At 38.4% G+C, this 22,091-nt stretch overlaps 1 protein-coding gene across 1 annotated transcript in view; it reads left to right on the forward strand.

Moving 5' to 3' along the window:
* Positions 1-22,091, forward strand: part of ADGRG4 (adhesion G protein-coupled receptor G4) — a 111,468-nt gene that overhangs the window by 70,759 nt on the left and 18,618 nt on the right. The window contains exons 14-18 of the mRNA XM_032264020.1: positions 11,298-11,432; positions 15,762-15,881; positions 17,177-17,222; positions 19,084-19,187; positions 21,741-21,862. Of these exons, the coding sequence (XP_032119911.1) occupies positions 11,298-11,432; positions 15,762-15,881; positions 17,177-17,222; positions 19,084-19,187; positions 21,741-21,862 (527 nt within the window). The remainder of the gene's footprint in view (positions 1-11,297; positions 11,433-15,761; positions 15,882-17,176; positions 17,223-19,083; positions 19,188-21,740; positions 21,863-22,091) is intronic.

The following is a 22,091-nucleotide window of genomic DNA, read 5'->3' on the forward strand; positions in this document are numbered from 1 at the left end:
AGCATGGGATGTGTTTCCATTTGTGTCATTTATGATTTCTTTAAACAGTGCTTTCTAGTTTTTGTTTTAGAGATCTTTCACCTCCTTGGTTAAGTATATTCCTAGGTGTTTTAGTTTATTTTATTTTGCAGCTGTTGTAAAAAAGATTGAGTTCTTGATTTGATTCTCAGCTTGGTCAATGTTGGTGTATAGCAGTGCTGCTGATTGGTGTACATTGATTTTGTAACCTGAGAATTTATTGAATTCATTTATCAGATGTAGGAGCTTTTTGGATGAGCCTTTATGGTTTTCTAGATATACATTCATATCACTGGTGAACAGCAACAGCTTGACTTCCTGTTTTCCAATTTGAATGCCCTTTCTTTCTCTTGTCTGATTGCTGTGACTAGGACCTCCAGTACCAAGTTGAATAGAAATGGTAAAAGTGAGCATCCCTCTTATTACTGAGTTGAAAAGTGTTCTTTACATGGTGCTCAACTTACGACCACAGTCAGGACCGTGGATCAGTCGTAACACGATTTGGTCGTAAGTTGAGTAGGCTATATGTACAGTTGAAATGGTACACGCGGAGATGGTAGTGCTGCCGGAAGCTGGTCCGCACTGTCGTACTCCCAGCTGGGCAACGTTTGCGCTGCCAGACGCGGAGCAGTCGTGGCTAGCGATTGTGGTCGTAAAGTCGAATGGTCGTAAGTTGCATAGGTAGTAAGTCGATCAATACCTGATCAAGCAATTTATCAGATAAATTGTTTTGAAAATGTTTTCCTTATGGCTTACCTATCTATTTTCTCAATAATATCTTTTGATGAACAGTTTTTCACTTTCTTATTTTTTATTTTTTGGAGCATGGGTCTGGCCCTTTCACCCAGACTGGAATGCAGTGTCTTGAACACAGCTCACTGCAGCCTCGACCTCCTGAGCTCAAGCTATCCTCCTGCCTCAGCCTCATGTGTAGCTGGGACCACAGGCACGCACCATCATGCCTAATTTTTTAATTTTTTGTAGAGATGGGGCTCTCACTTTTTTGCCCAGGCTGGTCTTGAACTCGTGGGCTCAGGCAATCCCCCTGCCTTGGCCTACTAAAGTGCTGGGATTACAGGCATGTGTCACCATGCTCACCAAAACTTTTTAATATTCATGAAGTCTAATTTATAGTAGTGTTTTATGAATAACCATATATGACTTGTCTAGGATATCTTTGTCTATCAGGAAATCATGAAGACATTCTCTTATGCTTTTCTTTAGAAGCTTTATGATTTTAGCTTTTATGTTTAGAACTTGATCAATTGATTTATGTACTGCATGAGGTAGGAGCTGGGGATTATTTTGTTTTATGTAGATATCTAGTATTTCCAGCACCATTTATGGAAAAGACCTTTCCTTCCCCATTGGCTTGCTTTGATACCTTTGACAAAAAGTCAAATAGTTGCATAAATAGTTGTATAAATGTAAGGCTATTTCTGGGCTTTCGTATTATGTTGTTTTGTTGTTGTTGTTGTTGTTGTTGTTGTTTTGTAAGCTCTATGTTATTACCAGGTCGTCTTGGTTCCTGAAGTGTTGAAGTCAGGTAGTGTGAGTACTTCAACATTGTTGCTTTTCAAGATTGCTTTGGTTATTCTAAGCCTTTTACATGTCCATATAAATTTTCAAATCTGCTGATCAATTTGTATAAAAAACCTGCTGAGATTATGGTTGAGATTGAGTTGAAGCTATTGGTCAATTTTGGGAGAATTTATTTCTTAGTAATATTGAGTCTTCTAATCTAGGAACATTTGTTTAGTTCTATTTAAATTACTCTCAGCAATCTTTTGTAGTTTAAGTGGGGAGATATTGCATGTATTTTGATAAATTTATTCCTAAGTATTCTGAAAATGGAATAGTTTAAAACTAGATATTCCAATTATTTGCTGCCATTATATAAAAATGCAACTGATTATATGTGAAATATATACTATTATTTATATTATATGCTATATATATATACACACACACACACACACACACACATTTTGTTTCTTATTCACTTGCTAAATTCACTTATTGCTTCTAGAAATTGTTTTAGAGATTCCTTAGAACTTTCTATGTAAGCCAACATTATCTGACAATAGAAAGCTTTATTTATTCTTTCCTGATTTTTATTCCTTTTATTTCTTTTTGGGGGCCTATTCTGATGTTTAATACTTCCAATAAAATGTTGAATGGAAGTGGTTAAAGTGGGTATCCTTGTCTTATTTTTAATATTAGGAAAAAAGTATTCACTATTTTACCATTACAGTGATATTACCAGTGTTTTCGTTTTGGTTTTTAAAGTTGTCCTTTATTTGATTGAGGTAGTTACCTTCTATTCTTAGTTTCCTGAAAAAAATTGTTGTTGAATTTTGTCAAAAGCTCTTTCAGTTCCTCTTGAAGTAATCATCTGGCTTTCATCTTTATTATCTTAATTTGATGAATTATATTGATTTTAAAATATTAAGCCAGTCTTGCATTCCCGGAAGAAACCCTACTGGTCAGGTCATGATGTATCATCATGTTTTTATTTTGCTATTTTCTACGTGCTAATGTTTTGTGAAGTATTTTTGCCCTTACATTCATGAAGAGTGTTGGTCTGATATTTTCTTTTTTTGTGTGATTTGTTTGTCAGACTTTAGAAAGCTTTTGGCAATATCATGAAAGTGAGTTGGGAAATGGTCCCTCTTCTACTTTCAGAAAGAGTTTGTGTAACATTGCTGTTATTCATTAAACGCTTTATAGGGTTCACTAGGAAACTTCCTGGGTCTGAAATTTCCTTTTTTTTTTTTTTATTATTATTATACTTTAAGTTCTGTGATACATGTACAGATCGTGCAGGATTGTTACATAGGTATACGTATGCCATGGATTTCTTTGTGGAAAGTTTTCTGATAGCAAACTAGATTTATTTAGTAGATATAGAGTCATTCAGATTTTCTGATTCATCTTGTGTCAGTTTTTGGATAGTTGTATTTTTCTAAGGGTTTATTTCATCTAACTTGTCAAGCTTATTGGCAATAGTTTATAATATTTTCCTATTTTTTTTAACATCTGTAGAATTTATAGCAGGAGTCAGCAAACTTTCTGTAAAGGACAGATAGATAATAAATATTTTAGGCTTTGAAAGCCACAGGTGGTCTCTGTCTGCTGAATGTTCTTATGTTTTTGTTTTTGTTCTGCTTTCCTTTTGTCTTGCCCCCTGCCCTATCCTCTCCTTCTTTCTCTTCTCAGCGCCTCTCCTTCCCTCTCTTCTCCTCTCCTTCCCTCTTTTTCTCCTATCCCTCCCTCCCTCTCTTCACCTCTCTTCTCCTTCCCTTGCTTTCCTCTCTTTTCCTTTCCTCCCTTCTCCTCTCCTCTCCCTCTGCTTCTTTCTTTGTACAAGCTTTTAAAAATAAAATGTACGTTGTGCAACTGTCACCACCATATGTCTGCAGAATGTTGTTTATGTTCCCAAAGCTATTGGGGAAGTCAGCCTCCCCAGTAGCTGACCCATTGAATAACAAGTCCCCGTTCTGCTCTCTCCTAGCTCCTGACAACCACAATTATTCTGGTCCCTGTGATTTTGACTACTCTAGGTACCTCATATAAATGGAATCATACAATAGGTGTCCTTGTGTGACCGGCTTTTTTCACTTTGCAAAATGTCTTCAAGGCTCATCTATGTTGTAGCATGTTAGAATTTGCTAATTTTTAAAGGCTGAATAATGTTCCATTGTATGTATTTACCACACTTTGTTCATCCATTCATACAGGGGTTCTTTTTCAAGTGATGGCAATATTCTAAAATTGGTTGTAGTCATAGTTGCACAACTCTGAATGTGCTGAAAGCCAATGAATTGTATAGTTTAAATGGGTGAATTATATGGTATGTGAGTAAAGTCTCAATAAAGTTTTTACCAAAAGAAAGAAAGAAACCTAAAAATAACATGTAAAATCTATTCTTAGCTCAGAGCAATATTAAAAAAAAGCCTTAGGAAGGATGTGGCTTGCTGATTCATTTGTCAACCTCCGATTCATAGTAATAAACCCTCTTTCATTTCTGATATTGGTAAATTTTTTTTGCTCTTTTATTTATTTTTGATAGTATAGGGATTTTTCCATTTTGTTGATCCTTTTTAACAACCAACTTTTGGCCTTGTTAATTTTCCCTATTACTTGTTTTCTACTTTTTGATACCTGATCTTATATTTATTACTTTTTTTCTTGTACTTACTTTGGTTCTATTTTTACCGTCTTTACCTAGCTACTTCTTCTTCTTCTTTTTAATGAGGTCTGTCTGTCACCCAGGCTGGAGTAGTGGTGTTACCATAGCTCGCAGCAGCTTCGAACTCCTGGGCTCAAGTGATCCTCCAACTTCAGCCTCCCCAGTAGCTGGGACTACAGTCATGTGCCACCACACCAGGCTAATTTTTAGACTTTTTATTTTTGTAGAGACAGGGTCTTTCTTTGTTGTCCATGGTAGTCTCGAACTCCTAGCCTCAAGCCATCCTCCTGCCTCAGTCTCCCAAAGTGCTGGGAATACAGGTGTGAGCTACGACTCCTGGACTATCTAGCTTCTTAATGTGGATCTATAGATCATTGATTTTAGACTTTTCTTCCCTTTCTAACATAATTCTAAAAAGCTTTAAATATCTTTCTAAGCACTGCTTTAGCTGTAGCCCACAAATTTTTATATGTTGTATTTTTATTATGTCAGCTCAAAATATGTTCTATTTTTGCCTTTAACCTGTGGATTATTTAAGAGTGTATTGTTTAAATTCCAGGTATTTGGGTCTATCTAAGGTATTTTATTAGTATCATTTTTTGAGACAGGGTCTCACTCTGTCATCCAGGCTGGAGTGCAGTGGCACAATCACAACTCACTGTAGCCTCAGCCTCCTGGGCTCAGGTGATCCTCCCACCTCAGACTCCCGAGTAGCTGGGACCACATGTGCACATCACCATATCTGGCTAGTTTTAAAAAAATTATTTATAGAGATGAGATCTTGCCATGTTGCCCAGGCTGGTCTCAAACTCGGCCTCTCAAAGTGTTGGGATTGCAGGCATAAGCCACCCACCCAACCTAAGGTGTCTTATTGTTACTGATTTATTGTTTATTTCATTTTGGTCACAGAATATACTTATTATAATTTCAATCCATTTAAATGTATTCAAATTTATTGTATTAGTCAGTGTTCTCTAAAGAGACAGAACTAGTATATGTAGGAGTTTATTAAGTATTAACTTACATGATCACAAGGTCTCACAATAGGCTGTCTGCAAGTTTGAGGAGCAAGGAAAGCCAGCCTGAGTCTCATAACTGAAGAACTTGGCGTCTGATGTTCAAGGGCAGGAAGCATCCAGCACGGGAGAAAGCTGTAGCCTGGGAGGCTAGGCCAGTCTTTCCTTTTCACATTTTTCTGGCTGCTATATATTCGCTGGCAGCTGATTAGAAGGCGCTCACCCAATTAAGGGTGGGTCTGCCATCCCCAGGCCACTGAGTCAAAAGTTAATCTCCTTTGGCAACACCCCCTACTGACACACCCAGGACCAATACTTTGTATCCTTCAATCCAATCAAGTTGACACTCAGTATTAGCCATCACAAGTCCACTCCTTTTCAAATTTGAACCTGTACACATACATAATCTTCAAATAGAGACAATAATAAGGTCATAATTACCCCTAACATAATACGACTATCCTTTGTACAACCGGAAATGCACCAATCCCCAACACAAATACTATTATATAAAATTAACAATACTTAAATGTTGATATGAAGTCAATAAATCTTATGTCACATGATAAAGGAAAAGGAAAATAAAATGAAGATATCTTCTTAGTACAAGTGTACACATGCACAAACATGTTTTTAACAAAAGAAGGAGGAAATATTTATAACAATTACAGTCCCTGTTTCTGCAGCTGGTCTCATGATCGTAGCTGGTATTGAAGACTATCTTCTTCTACCCATTCTGTGTTCCCTTTGCTTTCAGCAAGCACCTCAGCAGGTCATGGTTTTTTCCTGGTGGAGTGACTCAAGGCTTCATTTTCAAAGGGTCTAGGCCATGTGTAGTCTTGCCTGGATTGGGCTGTTGTAGCTTCCCGTTGACCTTAGTCAAGGGGATGGTAATACTAAGAGACGCCCTAATGGATCTCCTGTATTTCCTATATACCTTACCTCCATTGTGGAGTAGTAGACTGATTTCTTCTTGGTAGTCTGGGTCAGTCGAACCCAGCCAACACTGTAACTCCCTCCTTACCCTGTTGACTTAGGAGGAGCCCAAAGTGTCTAGGTGGCAATCTTCCAGTTTAAGGGGACCAATGTTGTGTCTCCTGGTGGCAGCGTTCCTCCCTCTGGAACTAAGACCTCTAGGCAAGCAGAACGTAATGTCATGGGAACAGGAAGCAAAAATTTTGCTAGTGGATCACTAGAGATGATGGTGAGTGGTGCCAATTCCACTTCTACCCCTTGAGTCCCAGAACCATAAATCCTGGTTATGGGAGAAACGGTACCATATATTGGACGCTGATTCAGAGAACTTACTTTGTATCTCAGTGTGTGATCTATTTTGGTGAATGTTTCACATGGACTTCAAAAAAATGTGCATTCTACAGTTGTTGGCTAGAAATAGCAATTAGGTCAAGGTGCCGGCAGTGTTGTTCTAATCATCTTTGTTTTTACTGATTTTTTTCTAGTTGTTCTCTGGTTGAGACAGGTGTTAAAATCTCTAACTTTGTACAACTGTCTATTTCTCCATTTAGTGCTTCCAAATTTTGCTTTGTTTGTTTTGGGGCTCTTTGATTAAGCACATACACATTTGTGTTGGTTTGCCTTTCTAACACTAATCCTATCCCTAACCCTATCTAACATTATTAAATATCCCTCTTTATCTCTGATAATACTGTCTTGAAGTTTATTTTGTCTGGTTTTAATATAAAAAACAAGTCATCCAAGCCTTCTTATGGTTACTCTAAAAGGCATATTATATATATATGTTTTATATCCATTTGCTTTCTAGCTATCTTTATATTTAAAGTGTACCTCTTGTGGATAGCATATAGTTTGTGTTTCATTTTTTATCCATCCTGAAAATATCTGACTTTTAATTGGAGTGTGTAGTTTTTTAACATTTAATGTAATTATTGTTGGGGTTAGATTTGAACTATCATTTTATTTTATTCTCTGTCTATCCCTCTGGCTTTCGTTCCTCTGTACCTTCTTTCCTGTTGTCTCTTGCTTTAATATTTATTATAGTTGCATTTTAATTGTTTACTGACTCTTTAATTATATGTATTTGCTCTTCTTTCTTTTCTCTCTCTCTCTCTCTCTCTCTCTCTCTCTCTCTTTCTTCTTTTTTCTTTTGATGAAGTCTCCCTCTGTCACCCAGGCTGGAGTGCAGTAGCATGATCTAGGCTCACTGCAACCTCTGCCTCCCAGGTTCAAGAGATTCTCGTGCCTCAGCCTCCAGAGTAGCAGGGACTACAGGTGTGTGCCACCACGCATGGCTAATTTTTGTTGTTGTTGTTGTATTTTTAGTAGAGACAGGGTTTCACCATGTTGGTCAGGCTGGTTTCAAACTCCTGACCTGAAGTGATTCACCTGCCCTCGCCTCCCAAAGTGCTGGGATTACAGGCATGAGCCACCATGCCCAGCCTGCATTGTCGTCTTAATGGTGGCTCTAAAGATTATAATATACACTTGTATATTTTTTTACTGTCTACTTAGAGTTAATATTGTACTGCTTCATGTAAAATGTAGAAACTTTAAACCAGACAAGTCAATTTTTACCCCCTATTTTTAATGCAATAATTGTCACACATATATTTTACACAAGATCGTTCATAAGACAATGTTATAGTCATTGCTTTAAAAAGTCCTATGTTGCTTTAAAAAAGAGAAAATATGGTTTTTTACATTTACTTAGATATGTATTATTTTTGATGCTCTCCCCCTTCCTTTCTGAAGATCAGAGTTCTATTTGGTACCATTTCTCTACAGCTCAAAAAATTTCACTTAGCATTTATTGTAGGGCAGGTCTGATCATGATGAATTTTCTTAGTTTGTAATTATCTGAAAATGTCTTTATTGTATCTTTATGCCTGAAGGATATTTTTGTCTGCTATAGGATTCAGGATTGGCAAGTCCTTCCCCTAGCCCCCAGCATTTTAAAGATGTCACTTCACTCTCTTCTGGCCTCTATGTTTTCTGAAGAGAAATCAGTCATCATTTGAGTTCTTGTTTCTCTGTATATAATGTGTAATTTTTCTTGGGCTGTTTTTAACATTTTTTTTTATATTCTACTGTTTGACTATTATATGCTTGGACATCTTTTTCTTTGTACTTACCCTGCTAAGAGTTTTAGTGAGCTTCTTGAATATGTAAATTTATGCCTTTTACTGAATTTGGGGAAATTTTCACCAAATACTGTTTCCTCACCATTTTCTCTTTCCTCTCTTTTTGAGACTCCAATTACTTGTATTTAAGACCTTTTGACACTTCCCCACTTGTCCCTGAGGCTGTCATTTCACTATCTATTCTTCTGAAAGGATCATTTCTATTGATCTGCTTTTAAATCTGCAGACATCTGTTGTATTCATGTTACTATTGAACCCATCCTGGGCAATTTTTAAAATTGTACTGTTTTTGGAATTCATGCTAAGTAAGTAGATTTTAGCTGCTCTTGCCACAAAAACAAAAAAAGAGGTAACTATGTGAGATGATGGATAAGTTAATTTGCTTTACTATAGTGACTATTTTCCTTTCCATATGTATCCTATAATATATAACTTAAGTACACACAATAAAAATTATTTTTTTTAATTCTAATATTATATTCAAAGTTTAGAATTTCTATTTTGTTTCTGTTTTTTTTTTCTATTGTTTCCTCTCAGCATTAATTGCAAACATATTCTCTTTTAAATACCTCAGCATAGTTATACTAGCTGCTTTAAAAATCCTCGTCTGCTAATTCTAATATTGGGATCTTCTCAAGGTTTAACTCCTTTAAAAATCCTTGTCTGCTAATTCTAATATCGGGATCATCTCGAGGTTTAACTCCTTTAAAAATCCTTGTCTGCTAATTCTAATATCTGGATCATCTCAAGGTTTAACTCCTTGAGATGATCCAGATATTAGAATTAGCAGACAAGGATTTTAAAAAATAGGTTACATTTTTCTTCACCTATTGAGTAATTTTGGATTATGTCCTGGGTATTACAAATGTTACATTGTGAACACTCTAGATTTTACTCTATTCCTTTGTAGATTATAGATTTTTGTTTTAACAGGCAATTAACTTGGTTGGAATATACTGTAGATGTTATCTCTTGATTGGCAGTTCAAATCTCAGTTTACTTCCTTTATTTTTAGTGGAAGTCTGTCCCGTACCTATGTGGTCCAGAGGTCAGGCAGATATTTGGGCAGAGTTTGTACTCAGAATTTTGGATCCCGCTTTTCGTTCTAGATGTCCCCCCTCCAACCTCCATCACCTCCCAGTGGCTGTCGTTACCCTGACTTTTGTTTTCTGGTTTTTCGTTCCACAAAGACTGCAATTAAAAAGAAATTCAGACTTTTAGATGTCCTTCACAGCATTAGTTTCAGCCTGGCATCAGCCTACAAACTGTAAAAACGGGTACCCCACCTTGTGATGTTACCTTTTTCCAAGTGTTTACTTTTCTCCAGAAACTGTCTGCTTTTGGTAATTTTCCAGTGCCTTCAAGTCATTGTTATTTTGTATTGTTATATGACAGAGGGTTGAGTTTATTAAGAGTTACTTAGCCATATTGAAACATATGTTGACTTCCCAGTGTATTTTGTTTACATATGGGATGTTCTATCACAAATCTTGGTGAAGAGACAAACCAGACAACACCAATTGTATTCTTGGTACCAAATTGCTTACATATTGAAGCTAAATCATGACCTCTCCATGGTACTTGATTGTCCTAGCAGAGTTCATTCCTGCTTAGTGAAGAGCCAGAGGGCTTTTGATTCTACAAGTCATTTTAAAAAATATTATAAACTTTTAGCCCCTCATTATATACCCAGATAGATAATAGCAACTTGAGAGGCAGCATAGATAATTTTAAAAAGTGAGCCCAAAATCACATATATCTTTGTTCAGCAGCATCCCAGTTGTGTGACCCTAAGCAAGTCATTTAACCTTTCTATCCCATTCCCTGTTGCCATAATACAACATACCTCTCAGAGGTGATAGATTAAATGGGAGAATGCAGTTAAGTGTGTACACATATCCTTTTTTGTCTGTGAGAGTCCAGATTTATGGCTGTGGACTTAGTGTAATTATTAACAAAGTGTTTTGACTCTCAAAAATGTTCCAGTACTTGTCAAATACTATTACCAGTCAACTCAGGAAATACTTCTAATAGTGGATATCTTGGTCCATTTTGTGCTGCTATAACAGAATACCACAGAATGGGTAATTTCTGATCAACAGAATTTTATTGGCTCATAGTTCTGGAGGCTGGGAAGTCCAAGATTAAGGGGCCACCTTGGTGAGAGCCTTCTTGCTGTGTCATCCAATGGAAGATGTGCAAAGAGAGGGCAAGAGAGAACAAAAGATTGAACTCACAGCCTTAAGCCCTTTTACAATTGGCATTATTCCATTCAACACGGTGGAGCCCTCATGACCTGAGCATATCCCAATGTGCCCCTGCCCCCGTTACTGTCACATTGGGAATTAAGTTTACATTACATGCTTTTTGGGGACACATTGAAACCATAGCTGTGGGTATGTGGCAGAATTGCTAAGAGCTAATGCCTCACTTCCATGCTTCACTTTTTAACTAAAGCATTGCTCCGTAAACAATGAGGCAAATCCCTAATACCATTGTATTGTTTTTTGTTGTTGTTTTGTTTTTTCCTTTTACTATATGGTGGAAGGTAGCCTGATTTCCAAGACTGGTTTATTTCTAATAATCAGGGCAAATGACCTAATTTGTCGTTTCCCTCTCATTTCTATTATTACCCAGGTGAAAGAAGATCAAAGGGAGATAACCTCAGGAATAGGCTTAGAAAGGAAAAGAGATGATGTATGTTTGTCTCTGTCTATGTGTACCAGGATCATGTCTTGGCCTGTGATTGTGTGTGTGTGTGTGTGCGCGCGCGTGTGCACACACACACATGTGGACATACGCATGTGTGCAAAAAGTATATTGTAGCTTATGGAGTTAGTTCCCACCTTTCAGCCCTTTGAGTGATATTCTGAGGCTGAGGTGGGGTGAAAGGTGAGCAGGACTTCACTATGACGAAAGATTTCAATTTTCATTTCTGGCTTTTTTTGGCAGATTTTCCTAGGCAATGTCCCTGTGGGAAGGATTTTGGCTTCCATATATTTGCCTAAATCACTGATGGAGAGAATTCCTCTTAGCAACTTACAAACGATCTTGTTTAATTTCTTTGGCCAAACTTCACTCTTTAAGGTAAATTCTTGCCTGTGGTAACTGTGATGAACTGGCATATGGTGACTCATTGTAATTATGAACTCTTGCTATTTTCATGATGTTCTGTTTATAATATGTTGTCTGACTGATTCCACAAGTCTTCCAGCACAACGCCTGTCCTTTAATGTGAATCAACGTCCACTTTAATGATGTTCTACAGTTTTTAATTTTCACAGCATCTCAGCTTTGGAAGGGACCTTCTGGATTATCTGGTGGCTAAACAGAGGTCTCCATATGTTTCAAAGCCAGAAAAGAACAGCGAGTTTTCCTGATGAAATGATGTTTTGACTTGTCAGTGCTTGCCTCCCAAATCTCCCTTGTCTCTTCCAAGCCAACATGTCCACTATTTTGGGCCAATTCCTTTGAAGCTGGGTGGTATCCAGAAGGACATTTGCCTGCAGACATTTGCTGCTACTTCCCACAGCCCCCACAGAATTTTCTCTAAAGGCTGCAGTCCTCACCCACTAGAAAACAGAGGCAGCATGATGTGACGCTGAAGAGTGTGCACTCTGGCTGAGTTTAAAGCTGGTGATGCCATATTCTCCCTGTGCGTCCTCAAGCAAGTTACTCAACCTCTGTAGCATAGGGTAATAAGAACACCTTAAAAAGCAACTGAAGGATTAAAGGAGTTAGTGCATTTAAAGTGTTTACAATACTGCTTGGCACATAAGTACCATGTTAAGTGTTTGCTCTACTATTATTATTATCCTGTCTTAGGTCTCTACCTAACAAAAGGCTATTCTTTTAGACCACTCTGTCTCATCTAGCTATTGGGAAGACAGTAATCAGAGTTTGCATGAAGTTGAAGATACTAAACATCATTAATAGCTAATATTTACATTTGTTATTTCATCTACTTCTAATGAGAAACTGAGATTCAAAAAGGTTAAGTAATTTTTCCCAAGACCACGTAGCTATAAAATGGCATAACTAGGAATCAAACCCAGGGTATGTGACTTCAAAGTTCATGTATTTAAGAAGTCAATACATTAATTTTCCCAGATGTGTTTGCATTTCTAAAGAGGCTATCCAAAGGAACGAATTTCTGATGGTCAAATATTCACAGTTCTTTTGTGGAAGGCTGCACTGGGCCAACTCAAAATATAGCACATACCCATACCACATGCCACCTCAAACATACCATGTCACCTCCAGCTGTGTCTATAAGACTTTCTGTTTCCCTGAAGTTCTCCAGCCTCAACTTTCTCTATCTAAATTCTATTTGGTCCTGTGGGCTTAGCTCAAATCCTACCCAGGATGGCTGCCTGGAGTAAGTGAGCCTCTGCTCTCCTTCCTGCCTCCTGGACAAAATATTTAGTGGGCAAAACATTTTAATAAAATTAAAAATGTGGTCCATAACACTCTGAACCTTTTGGTAGGCTTACAATTTCTCTGTGTCACCTGAAATGGCATTATTTTGGTCTTAATTTCTCTCCTTTCTTCAGAGGGCCGTGCTTGTCTCATAGAATAAGACATAAACTTGTTTTGCATAGATTTCACACTTAATAAGTCATTTTTATTCACTAACACTTTCCACTGAAAGAGATTAAAGATGCTTTGCCAAAATTAGCCTGCCGACGTCATAGTACCAGATGAAGAAGGATTAGAACTAGCCTGCCATCAAATTCAGAGCTGAAAGGGCCCTCCTAACTCATATCATCCCATCACTTCATTTTACCATTGGTAAAGGTAAAATGAATATTGAGGACACTGAGACCCGGAGAGGGGAAGAAATCTGTTGAAGGTGCCACAATTTGTTCATTTATTCACTCAATCATTTATTCATTCACCAAATATTTACTTGATTCCTTCCATGTGTCTTATATGGTGCTGAATGCTGAGGATACAATGCTGAGCAAGAGACATAGTGCCTGCCTTCATGGAACTTCCAGTTCGATGGAAGAGAACAGAGACCTAAACATTGAAGGGGGTGACCTGAGGCTGGAATCTGTGTCACTGGTTATTGGGGAATGAGTACTTATAAATGGTGCTGCTCTTTAATTGTTTCTCTTGAATCCCAAAGTATCACTGCCTTGCTCTAACATTGCTTCCTCTAACGTATTTTGATCAAAATCTTAAGTCATTATGACATATAACCTTAGAAATTTGTTTGTTTGTTTGTATCTTTTAAAGACAGGATCTTGCTCTGCCACCCAGGCTGAAGTGTAGTGGTGCAATCACAGCTCACTGCAACCTTGAACTCCTGGGTTTAAGTGATCCTCCTGGCTCAGCCTCCCAAGTAGCTGGGACTATAGGTGCTCGCCACTATGCCTGGATGATTTTTTTATTTTTTGTAGAGACAAGGTCTCACTTTGTTGCCCAGGCTGGTCTCAAATTTCTGCCCTCAAGCCATCCTCCTGTCTCTGCCTTCCAAAGCGTTAGGATTACAGGTGTGAGCCACCATGCCTGGTCCACAGAAACTGTTGATAAGGCACCACTCTAGGATAATAAGTGTCTCCTCCTTCAAGCCTCCACTATCTGTGATTCTCAGGGAGAGAGGTGGTTACAATATGGCACAGGGGTTCTGGATGCATAGAAGAGAGGCTCTGCCACTTGTCTGGGAGATCAGGAAAGCACACTGAGAGAAAGGTCTCAGCCAAGCCCTGAAGTTGAGTAGGAGCTTAAAGATGAAACAGGGCAAAGAGAAGGAGGGAAGAGAGTTTCAGATAGAGGGAATAGCTTGTCTAAAAGTTCAGAGGTGTAACAGGTAAAACTTGAACCTATAGTGTTAAGGGTTGAAGGATAAGGAAGGTTCCGTTCCTTTCCTGGCATGACTACCATTTTATAGTGAGGGAAATGAGACCAGAGAAAAGGCTAATTAAGTTCTGGCTCATAGTGTGTGTCTCCTCCTTTGGCCTTTTCACTACAGAAAACTGTGTCTCTTAGATTAAGTTGGGAGGATGGTTAAATAACATCTACTCTGCCATCTTTCCTAGTGTCACCAATAGACTGGAAAGGAGTAATGGGGCTTAGGAGGAACAAGTGAGCTAGGGTTAGCACTTGGCCTTTTGAGTGTCAGCAGGGCCCTTCTTATTATATCTTGCTACTGGCCCATCTCTAAATCAGGTTTCCCCAGGCTAATTCTGCTGGGAAGGAAGCACTGACCCATCAGGCTAGCTTTGAATGAACAGAACAGGTCAGAAACAGGAAGTGAGTAGACTCCTAGTGGAGCCCCAGGCTAAATTCGCAACTACTGCAGGCTGCAGGGCTTAGATGTGGAGGGTAGGTAGTAGGGACTGCACACTGTTTCTTCAGAAATATGAAGCCTTAGCATCTTCTAAAAGTGGCCCAGCAGGATCTCAAAGGAACATCCTCTGGGCTCACCTCCTCTAGGCTTTTTTGGGGACGTCCTCAGAGATTTTTCTTCCTCTTGTCTGGTGTCACCAGCCCTATCTCTGGCCTCTTCACATGTGCCTGTGCCCCAGAAAAGGAAACCTCTCAGCTGACCTGCATCCGGGACCTTTGGCCTGGGTTACTTTAGCTCTGTTAATTAGCAAGCTCCACTTCTCAACAGGTACATTCTGGTTTGTTGCCTTTAAAGCAACATTTATTAAGCATCCCTTCCCTGTCATTTACTAGCTATGTGACCTTTATCCATATTGGCACTGAGCCACTCAAGCCTCAGTTTATCTGAAAAATGCTTATGTGGTTTCAGTGAGGACTGCACATGTTATGTGCCTGAAAAGCACATAATAAGTCGCTCACCGTGGGCACAAGACACCTGCTGTATGTTAGGATATGTGAGGAATACCAGGCTATACAATACCTGGCTCTGGCCTCAGAGCTCACAGTCACCTAAGAAGGCAATGACTATCCTCTGAGATTTGTTTCAAACTGGGTGTTGATAAACTTGCTTCTATCTCTGTCAGAATAGAACAAGAAGTGGTATATAACTTACACTTGACGGATTTAGGTTTCTTACAGAGGAGCTCCCTAAAAGTAAGCAAAAATGGTTGAGAGTTAGAACTGGGTTAAGTTGTGAAATGTCAATGTCCAGAAAGTTATCAAAATAGAGAATAGTTTCATTTTGTTCCTAGTGCAGTACTGAGTAGCAGGTGCAAAACCGATGAGCGCTAGATAGATATTTGGATGGATGGACGCATTAATGAACTGTTCTAGCTTGGTATAATAGAGACCTTATGTGAAGACAGGAGCTGAGCTGAATGACATCTGACTTTAGCTTGCAATTTTATTTTCCACATTTCTGTACCTAATGTTGTGTGTAGCACTTCAAAATTCCAGATTGATTATTAATATGTAAGTAATTAAAAATTTAGGACCTGAACTCCTCTTATGTTTCATCTGCAGATCAAAAACGTCACTAAAGCATTAACTACATATGTTGTGAGTGCCAGCATTTCAGATATGTTCGTTGAAAACTTAGCTGACCCAGTGGTTATCACTCTGCAGCATGTTGAAGGAAACCAGGTAATATATCCATTTTCAGCTCAAAATCAAATGACCTCAGGAATTCGTCACGATTTTTCTGTTAAAAGTAATTTGTTAATTAACAAATGTGATTCTAACGCTTAATGAAGAATGTCCCATTCCAGGTAGCCAAGATGTGTTATAATTGGAACCTTCTGGAAATAATGCCTCATCCTAAAGTAACAGGGAATGGTGGGCATTCTAGCATTGTTACATGTGTGGGGCGGTGACTGGAACTTTTGGTTGTCCCATCAAACTTAATGACATGTGATTCCATTTATTTTTGAGTGAGGCAAGCAACTTCACTCAAAATAATCGATACTTTGGCACTGTTAATTAGCAAGCCAGGTATATTCTAGTTTGTTGCCTTTAAACCAACATTTATTAAGCATCCCTTCCCTGTCATTCACTAGCTGTGTATCCTTTATCCATATAGGCATAGGTTTATTACAGGTTTCCTCTATAAGAAACCTAAACATTTATATTATTTGAATTTCCATAAAGAACATTAAAACGTGTATGAATTATCACCAAAGGACTAAAAGTATAGTCATATGGCATAACATAAGGTATATATTACTAAATAATCAAATTTAGCCTAAGTACAAGAATGAATGACTATTCCATTATTTGACGTTAATGAAGGCTCAATAGATTTTTCAGTTCCCATTCTAAAAGATCATATGATTCAGCATACTTTTCACTGCTCTTGAGTCTAGAAGGAAAGAAGAGGAGAAAGAGGGGGACAGGAAATTTAAAGAAACAAATACCAAATGAAACGTGTTAGATAAGTAAGATCTCTTAATTTGGTCTGGGCTACAGCACTTCAATTATCCCCAATAACTAATTGCTTCTTGCCTGCAGTTTCCTGGAGATTATATGAACTAGTGAGGTCTTAGGAATGTTCTGTAGGGCTAATGGGGGCAGGGAGATCAAATTTGTGTCCATAAAGCTTGATCTCAGAGGTGAGCCCCGAATTCCAAAGCTCCGTAAGGAACACATCAGTCCTGCATTGACTATCCACAGCCTTGTACCAGAAGAGGGCATGGCAATTTTTAATACTATCAAATATTTTAAAGGACATACTGGATCACCAGGCAGTGACATGCTGTTTCCTCACTTCTCAATCCAGAGTTAGGTGGACTTAGTCTAAAAACCAATTTACAAACGGCCCAAATGTGTGTGTGTGTGCATATCTATCATGTGAAAAAATATTGAGAAGAAAACACATGTGTGTGTGACTATATGGTAACTATCACAAGGCAAGATGTTTACCTCTGATTTTTTTCCCCCAGAATTATGGTCAAGTTCACTGTGCCTTTTGGGATTTTGAGAATAATAGTAAGTATTTTTGTTGGCAACTTTGACTTTGCCCCAGACCGTTTTCCCACTTGGCAGTTAAATGGAAGGGAGTTGTGCTGAAATTAGTGTCTTGTCAGATCCTACAGAGCATTCTGAATGATCAAGATATAGGATATGATTTTTATACCAAATTGGGGCATGGGAATTAAGACAACTTTCCTTTTTAATGGGTAAGATCTCTCAATTTGTTCTGGGACTGCAGCACTCCAATCATGCCCAATAACTAATTGCTCCTTACCTACAGTTTCCTGAACATTATAGGAGCTTATGATAAGTATCTTAAGCCACAAGGACAATTATTTGGGAAATCAGAAAAATCACACAACTCGAGGGTAAGCAAAGTTGGAAGAAAAAATTTGGAAGGTCCACTGCAGAGTAGTGAGCTGTTTGAAGAAAGTTGAGGAATGAATACCTGGTTTTTATCTGTGCTTTCCCACAGGGCTTTCGCAAGATCCGTGATCTCCTTCCCTTTTTTTCCCCTCAACTCTTTTAGACTGACTATGTGACCTTGTGTAGGCCATTTACCCCCTCTGGGCCCCAGTCTTTTTATCTTTTCATTGAGGAGATTAAACTTCTTGGTTGGTCTCTAGGGACCCTACTTGATGAATAAGCGTGAGTCTTTGGAGACAGACAGTAGAAGAGACTGGGAATGGTCATTGCTGACTGGGGTGCTCTGAGGCCTGCCATCTTCACTGGAAATATCCAGGGTTATCACCGAATCTCAGAGAATTTCCACACCGAATCAATTTCCTCAAGAACACTAGGAGTGGCTAAGTGAGGAGTCCTTCTGCCTGTGGAAACTCTGCCTAGGACCTTTCCCTTTTTCACTATCCTCAAAATTCTGGGACAAAAGAGAAATTCTCCTCCCATTCGGCTCCCTGGGGGTATAAGAATACTACTTCTTTCTGAAAAACAAAAATAACACTGCCCTGTCCTGATCCCCTCCAAGTCTCTCAGGATAAAACTTCTATAAAGTGATGAACTTTGTCCCCTGCAACCTCAATAAGTTGACCTCTATGCTCATTAAGGCAAATTTCTGGGATACTCCCAAGTCACCCTTTGCCCCTGGCCCTCTGCCCCATAGATCCAGAACCTCTGGAACATATGGCATTATCCCAGATGGACAAATGTTGACCATACTCAGCTGCCTACCCTCGGATAACCCCTCTGGTCTAGTGCCACTCAGGAAGTTCTACGCTAAATCTGGTCTAGTACCTGAGATCTACAGGTTATGGAGGTTTGGTGTTAGTTCTAAACCCTGAGTGTGCTCAGAAGAAACTAGCCAGGTGTCAAGTAGAGCAGAGTCTCTTATTAGCCCTGTGGAGCTCCAGACCATGATCAGACTTTGGTTCAAATCACTTGAGACCCTTTGAATTGTGGGTTCAGCTGGGTTTTCAGATGTCTATTCCAGTCCCTCTGAGTAAGCTCAAGTGTTAGCTTATATTCCACATGTCAATGTCCTTAAAATGATTCTAGATCTATCTGCTTCCTACTTATTGGCTACTTGAAAAAATAAATAAATAAAAACAGTCTTTACTCTGTCACTGTAGTATGGTGGCAGGACTCTTGTTCATGGTTAGAGTCTGTCCTCTTTTATAGAGGTATGGTACAAGAACAGGAAAAGTGAGAGCCGGAAAAGTTATGCCATTTATGAAATCCCCCAAAAGTCAATTTAGTCTATTAGACTTAATTTAATTTCAGTGTTCAATTATACCCCTAATCTTGCTGTCTTAGCAAATAATGCTGATTATAACACACATTTGGATGGTGCATATAATGAAAAGTTAAACATTTCTGAGAAAAACAAAATTGCTTTGAAATTTCCTTCTGTCTCCTACAGATGGACTGGGCGGATGGAATTCGTCAGGCTGTAAAGTAAAGGAAACAAACGTAAATTACACAATCTGTCAGTGCGACCACCTCACCCATTTTGGAGTCTTAATGGTGAGTTGTCTCTTAGTCATTCCTGGATAGAGGTTTGACAATTTTTATTAGACCAGTAATATATGTGTGAACTAAGTTATAAAAAAATGGTATGCATTTGGAAAAAAAGCCCCCCTCCAATTTGTTCATCCAAAGTACAGCAGATTGAGACAAATATTTATTAATTTTTCTCCTTATAAAATTAATCCTTGCTTTTCAAATTTCCAGCAGTACAGAAAAGGTCCCTGTAACCTCCCTCCCAAGTGATCACCACCTTTAACAGCCTAACGTGTATATTCATTTAGGTTCTTTTTCTGTGTATATATTAATATGTGTTTTTGTTTTATACACATGATATCAAATTGTTCATACTGTTTTTACCAATTGCTTTTTTCATCTAACAGTATATATTGCACAACTTTCAGGAAAATATGTATCTATCTACACTTCAATTTTTAAAATGCCTTTATAGTATACCATTGCTTGGGTTTAACACAATAAATTTAACCCCTGACTGGTAGACATTTTAGCTGTTGCTGTTTTTCTCATTATAAACACTGCTGTAATACACATTCTTACTCATGTATCTTCAAACATTGCTGTAAGTATTTTTCAGGATAAGTTGACAGAATTGCTGGATTAAAGGGACTGATCATTAAAATATTTAAATTTAAGAACCATAGGTATTTGCTGAGTTTTTTTTTTTTTTTTCCAAATGACTCTCAAATGTATTCTTTCTTCTCTACCCACATCAGAATACTTTCCTAGATCTCTTAGGTAACTTTATTACATACTGTTATCTGAATATGTCATATGTGACTTGTTTCTACAAAGAATGGTTAACTTTTTGAGGGCTGTGGGTTTGTTTTATATTTATTTTTAAACCATATCTATTCAACAAATAAATGGTACTCAATTGATACTTGTTAAATTGTAATAATTTTATTCAGCTCCCCTCCTAATTGGCTGGAACATTACAGTGGAAATCAAAAGACTGGGGTTGGCTGAGCACCATGGCTCATGCCTATAATGCCAGCACTTCAGGGTCTGAGGTGGACGGATGGCTTGGGCCCAGGAGCTGGAGACCAGCCAGGGCAACATGGCAAAACCCTGTCTCTACAAAAAAAAAATTAGCAGGCCATAATGGCACACACCTATAGTCCAAACTACTCGGGAGGCTGAGGTGGGAAGGATCACCTGAGCCCAGGGAGGTCAAGGCTGCAGTGGGCCATGATCAGGTCACTGCACTACTCCAGCCTGGGCAACAGAGTGAGGCCCTGTCTCAAAAAAAAAAAAAAAAGCGTTCTTGTTCCAGCTCTGTCTGTAACTAGCTATGTGATCTTGGTAGGTTGTTTCCCTCTTTGGATCTTAAATTTTTTTTTTCTGAAATGTGAATGACTGGAGTATACCAGGGTTTCTCAATCTTAGCACTGTTGATATTCTGGCCAAATAATTCTGTCTTTCTTTCTTTCTTTTTTTTTTTAAGATGGAGTCTCGCTCTGTCGCCAGGCTGGAGTGCAGTGGCACAATCTTGGCTTACTGCAACTTCCGACTCCTGGGTTCAAACGATTCTTCTGCCTCAACCTCCCCAGTAGCTGGGATCACAGGTGCCCTCCACCATGCCCAGTTAATTTTTGTATTTTTTTTTTTTTTAGTAGAGACGGGGTTTCTCCATGTTGGCCAGGATGGTCTTGACCTTCTGACCTTGTGATCTGCCCACCTTGGCCTCCCAAAGTGCTGGGATTACAGGCATGAGTCACCATGCCCGACCTCAAATAATTCTTTGTTGTGGGGAGTTGCTCTGTGCATTGTGAGAGGTTTAGCAGCATCCCTGGTCATTCCCCACTTGATGCCAGTAGCACCCCCACCCCCAAGTTGTGACAACCAAAAATGTCTCCAGATACTGCCAAATGTTCCTGGGAGAGGGGTAAAATCACTCCTGGTTGAGAACTACCAAAGTAAACACTGCTTCCTAACCTTCTATGAGTCATGAATCTCTAATCATCTGATGAAAGCTATGAACCTTCTTCTCAAGCCAGTACACACACATATTCAATTAATTTTCCATGTCATTCCAGATCTTTAATGGTACTTAATTAAGAAATGATTGAACTATGTGATCTCTAAGGTCAATTTTGTTTGTTAATTTTGTAAAAGCTATTTAAGATCTAAGAAAAGGACCTTTTTTTTTTTTTTTTTTTTTTTTTTTTTTTTTTGCTGTTCTGTGTAGTGTTTTGAGATGCTCAGTTCAGATAATGATTCACTTTGTATCCAAAATTTACATCTATTAGTTTGGTTGTATTTTAAATGTAGAACATGTTAGTGACAATGAAGCCAAGAACTAAATGTTCTTTGAATGCTATTGATGGGTCCTCATGCCCTGTATGCAGTCAGTTGGACTAGACATATTCAACAAACAATATATGGTCTTATCCATTCACATAATCTGGTTTTACAAGAGCTATGGCAGAAATGTTATACATCCTGGGAACCTCCTGTTAGTGAGCACTGGAAGCATTTTGCCATAAACTTGCTCTGGTGAATGTGTAAAACACAACACATTGTGTTCCTTAGGATTTATCCAGGTCTACAGTGGATACAGTCAATGAACAGATATTAGCGCTTATAACATACACCGGATGTGGAATCTCCTCCATTTTCCTGGGAGTTGCATTGGTGACATACATAGCTTTTCAGTAAGTTGATACAGTCTTGCTCTGAGTAAGCTTAATTTGGTTTGATGGATGCTATTACCATTGTAACTTTGTTAATTTCATGAACACATCACAATAGGAAGAAGTCAGATCCATTAGATTATGAAGTGGACAGGTTAAAAACAAAACATCAAGGCTCCTCTAAAAATATTTTAATTGGATTTTTGTAAAACAAGAGAGTTGGGATAAGAAAAGATTTCTCTATTGGGAT

The sequence above is a fragment of the Sapajus apella genome, unplaced genomic scaffold (assembly GCF_009761245.1).
Source record: "Sapajus apella isolate SASKATOON/1434 unplaced genomic scaffold, GSC_monkey_1.0 scaffold141, whole genome shotgun sequence".
Classification (NCBI taxonomy): Eukaryota; Metazoa; Chordata; class Mammalia; order Primates; family Cebidae; genus Sapajus; species Sapajus apella.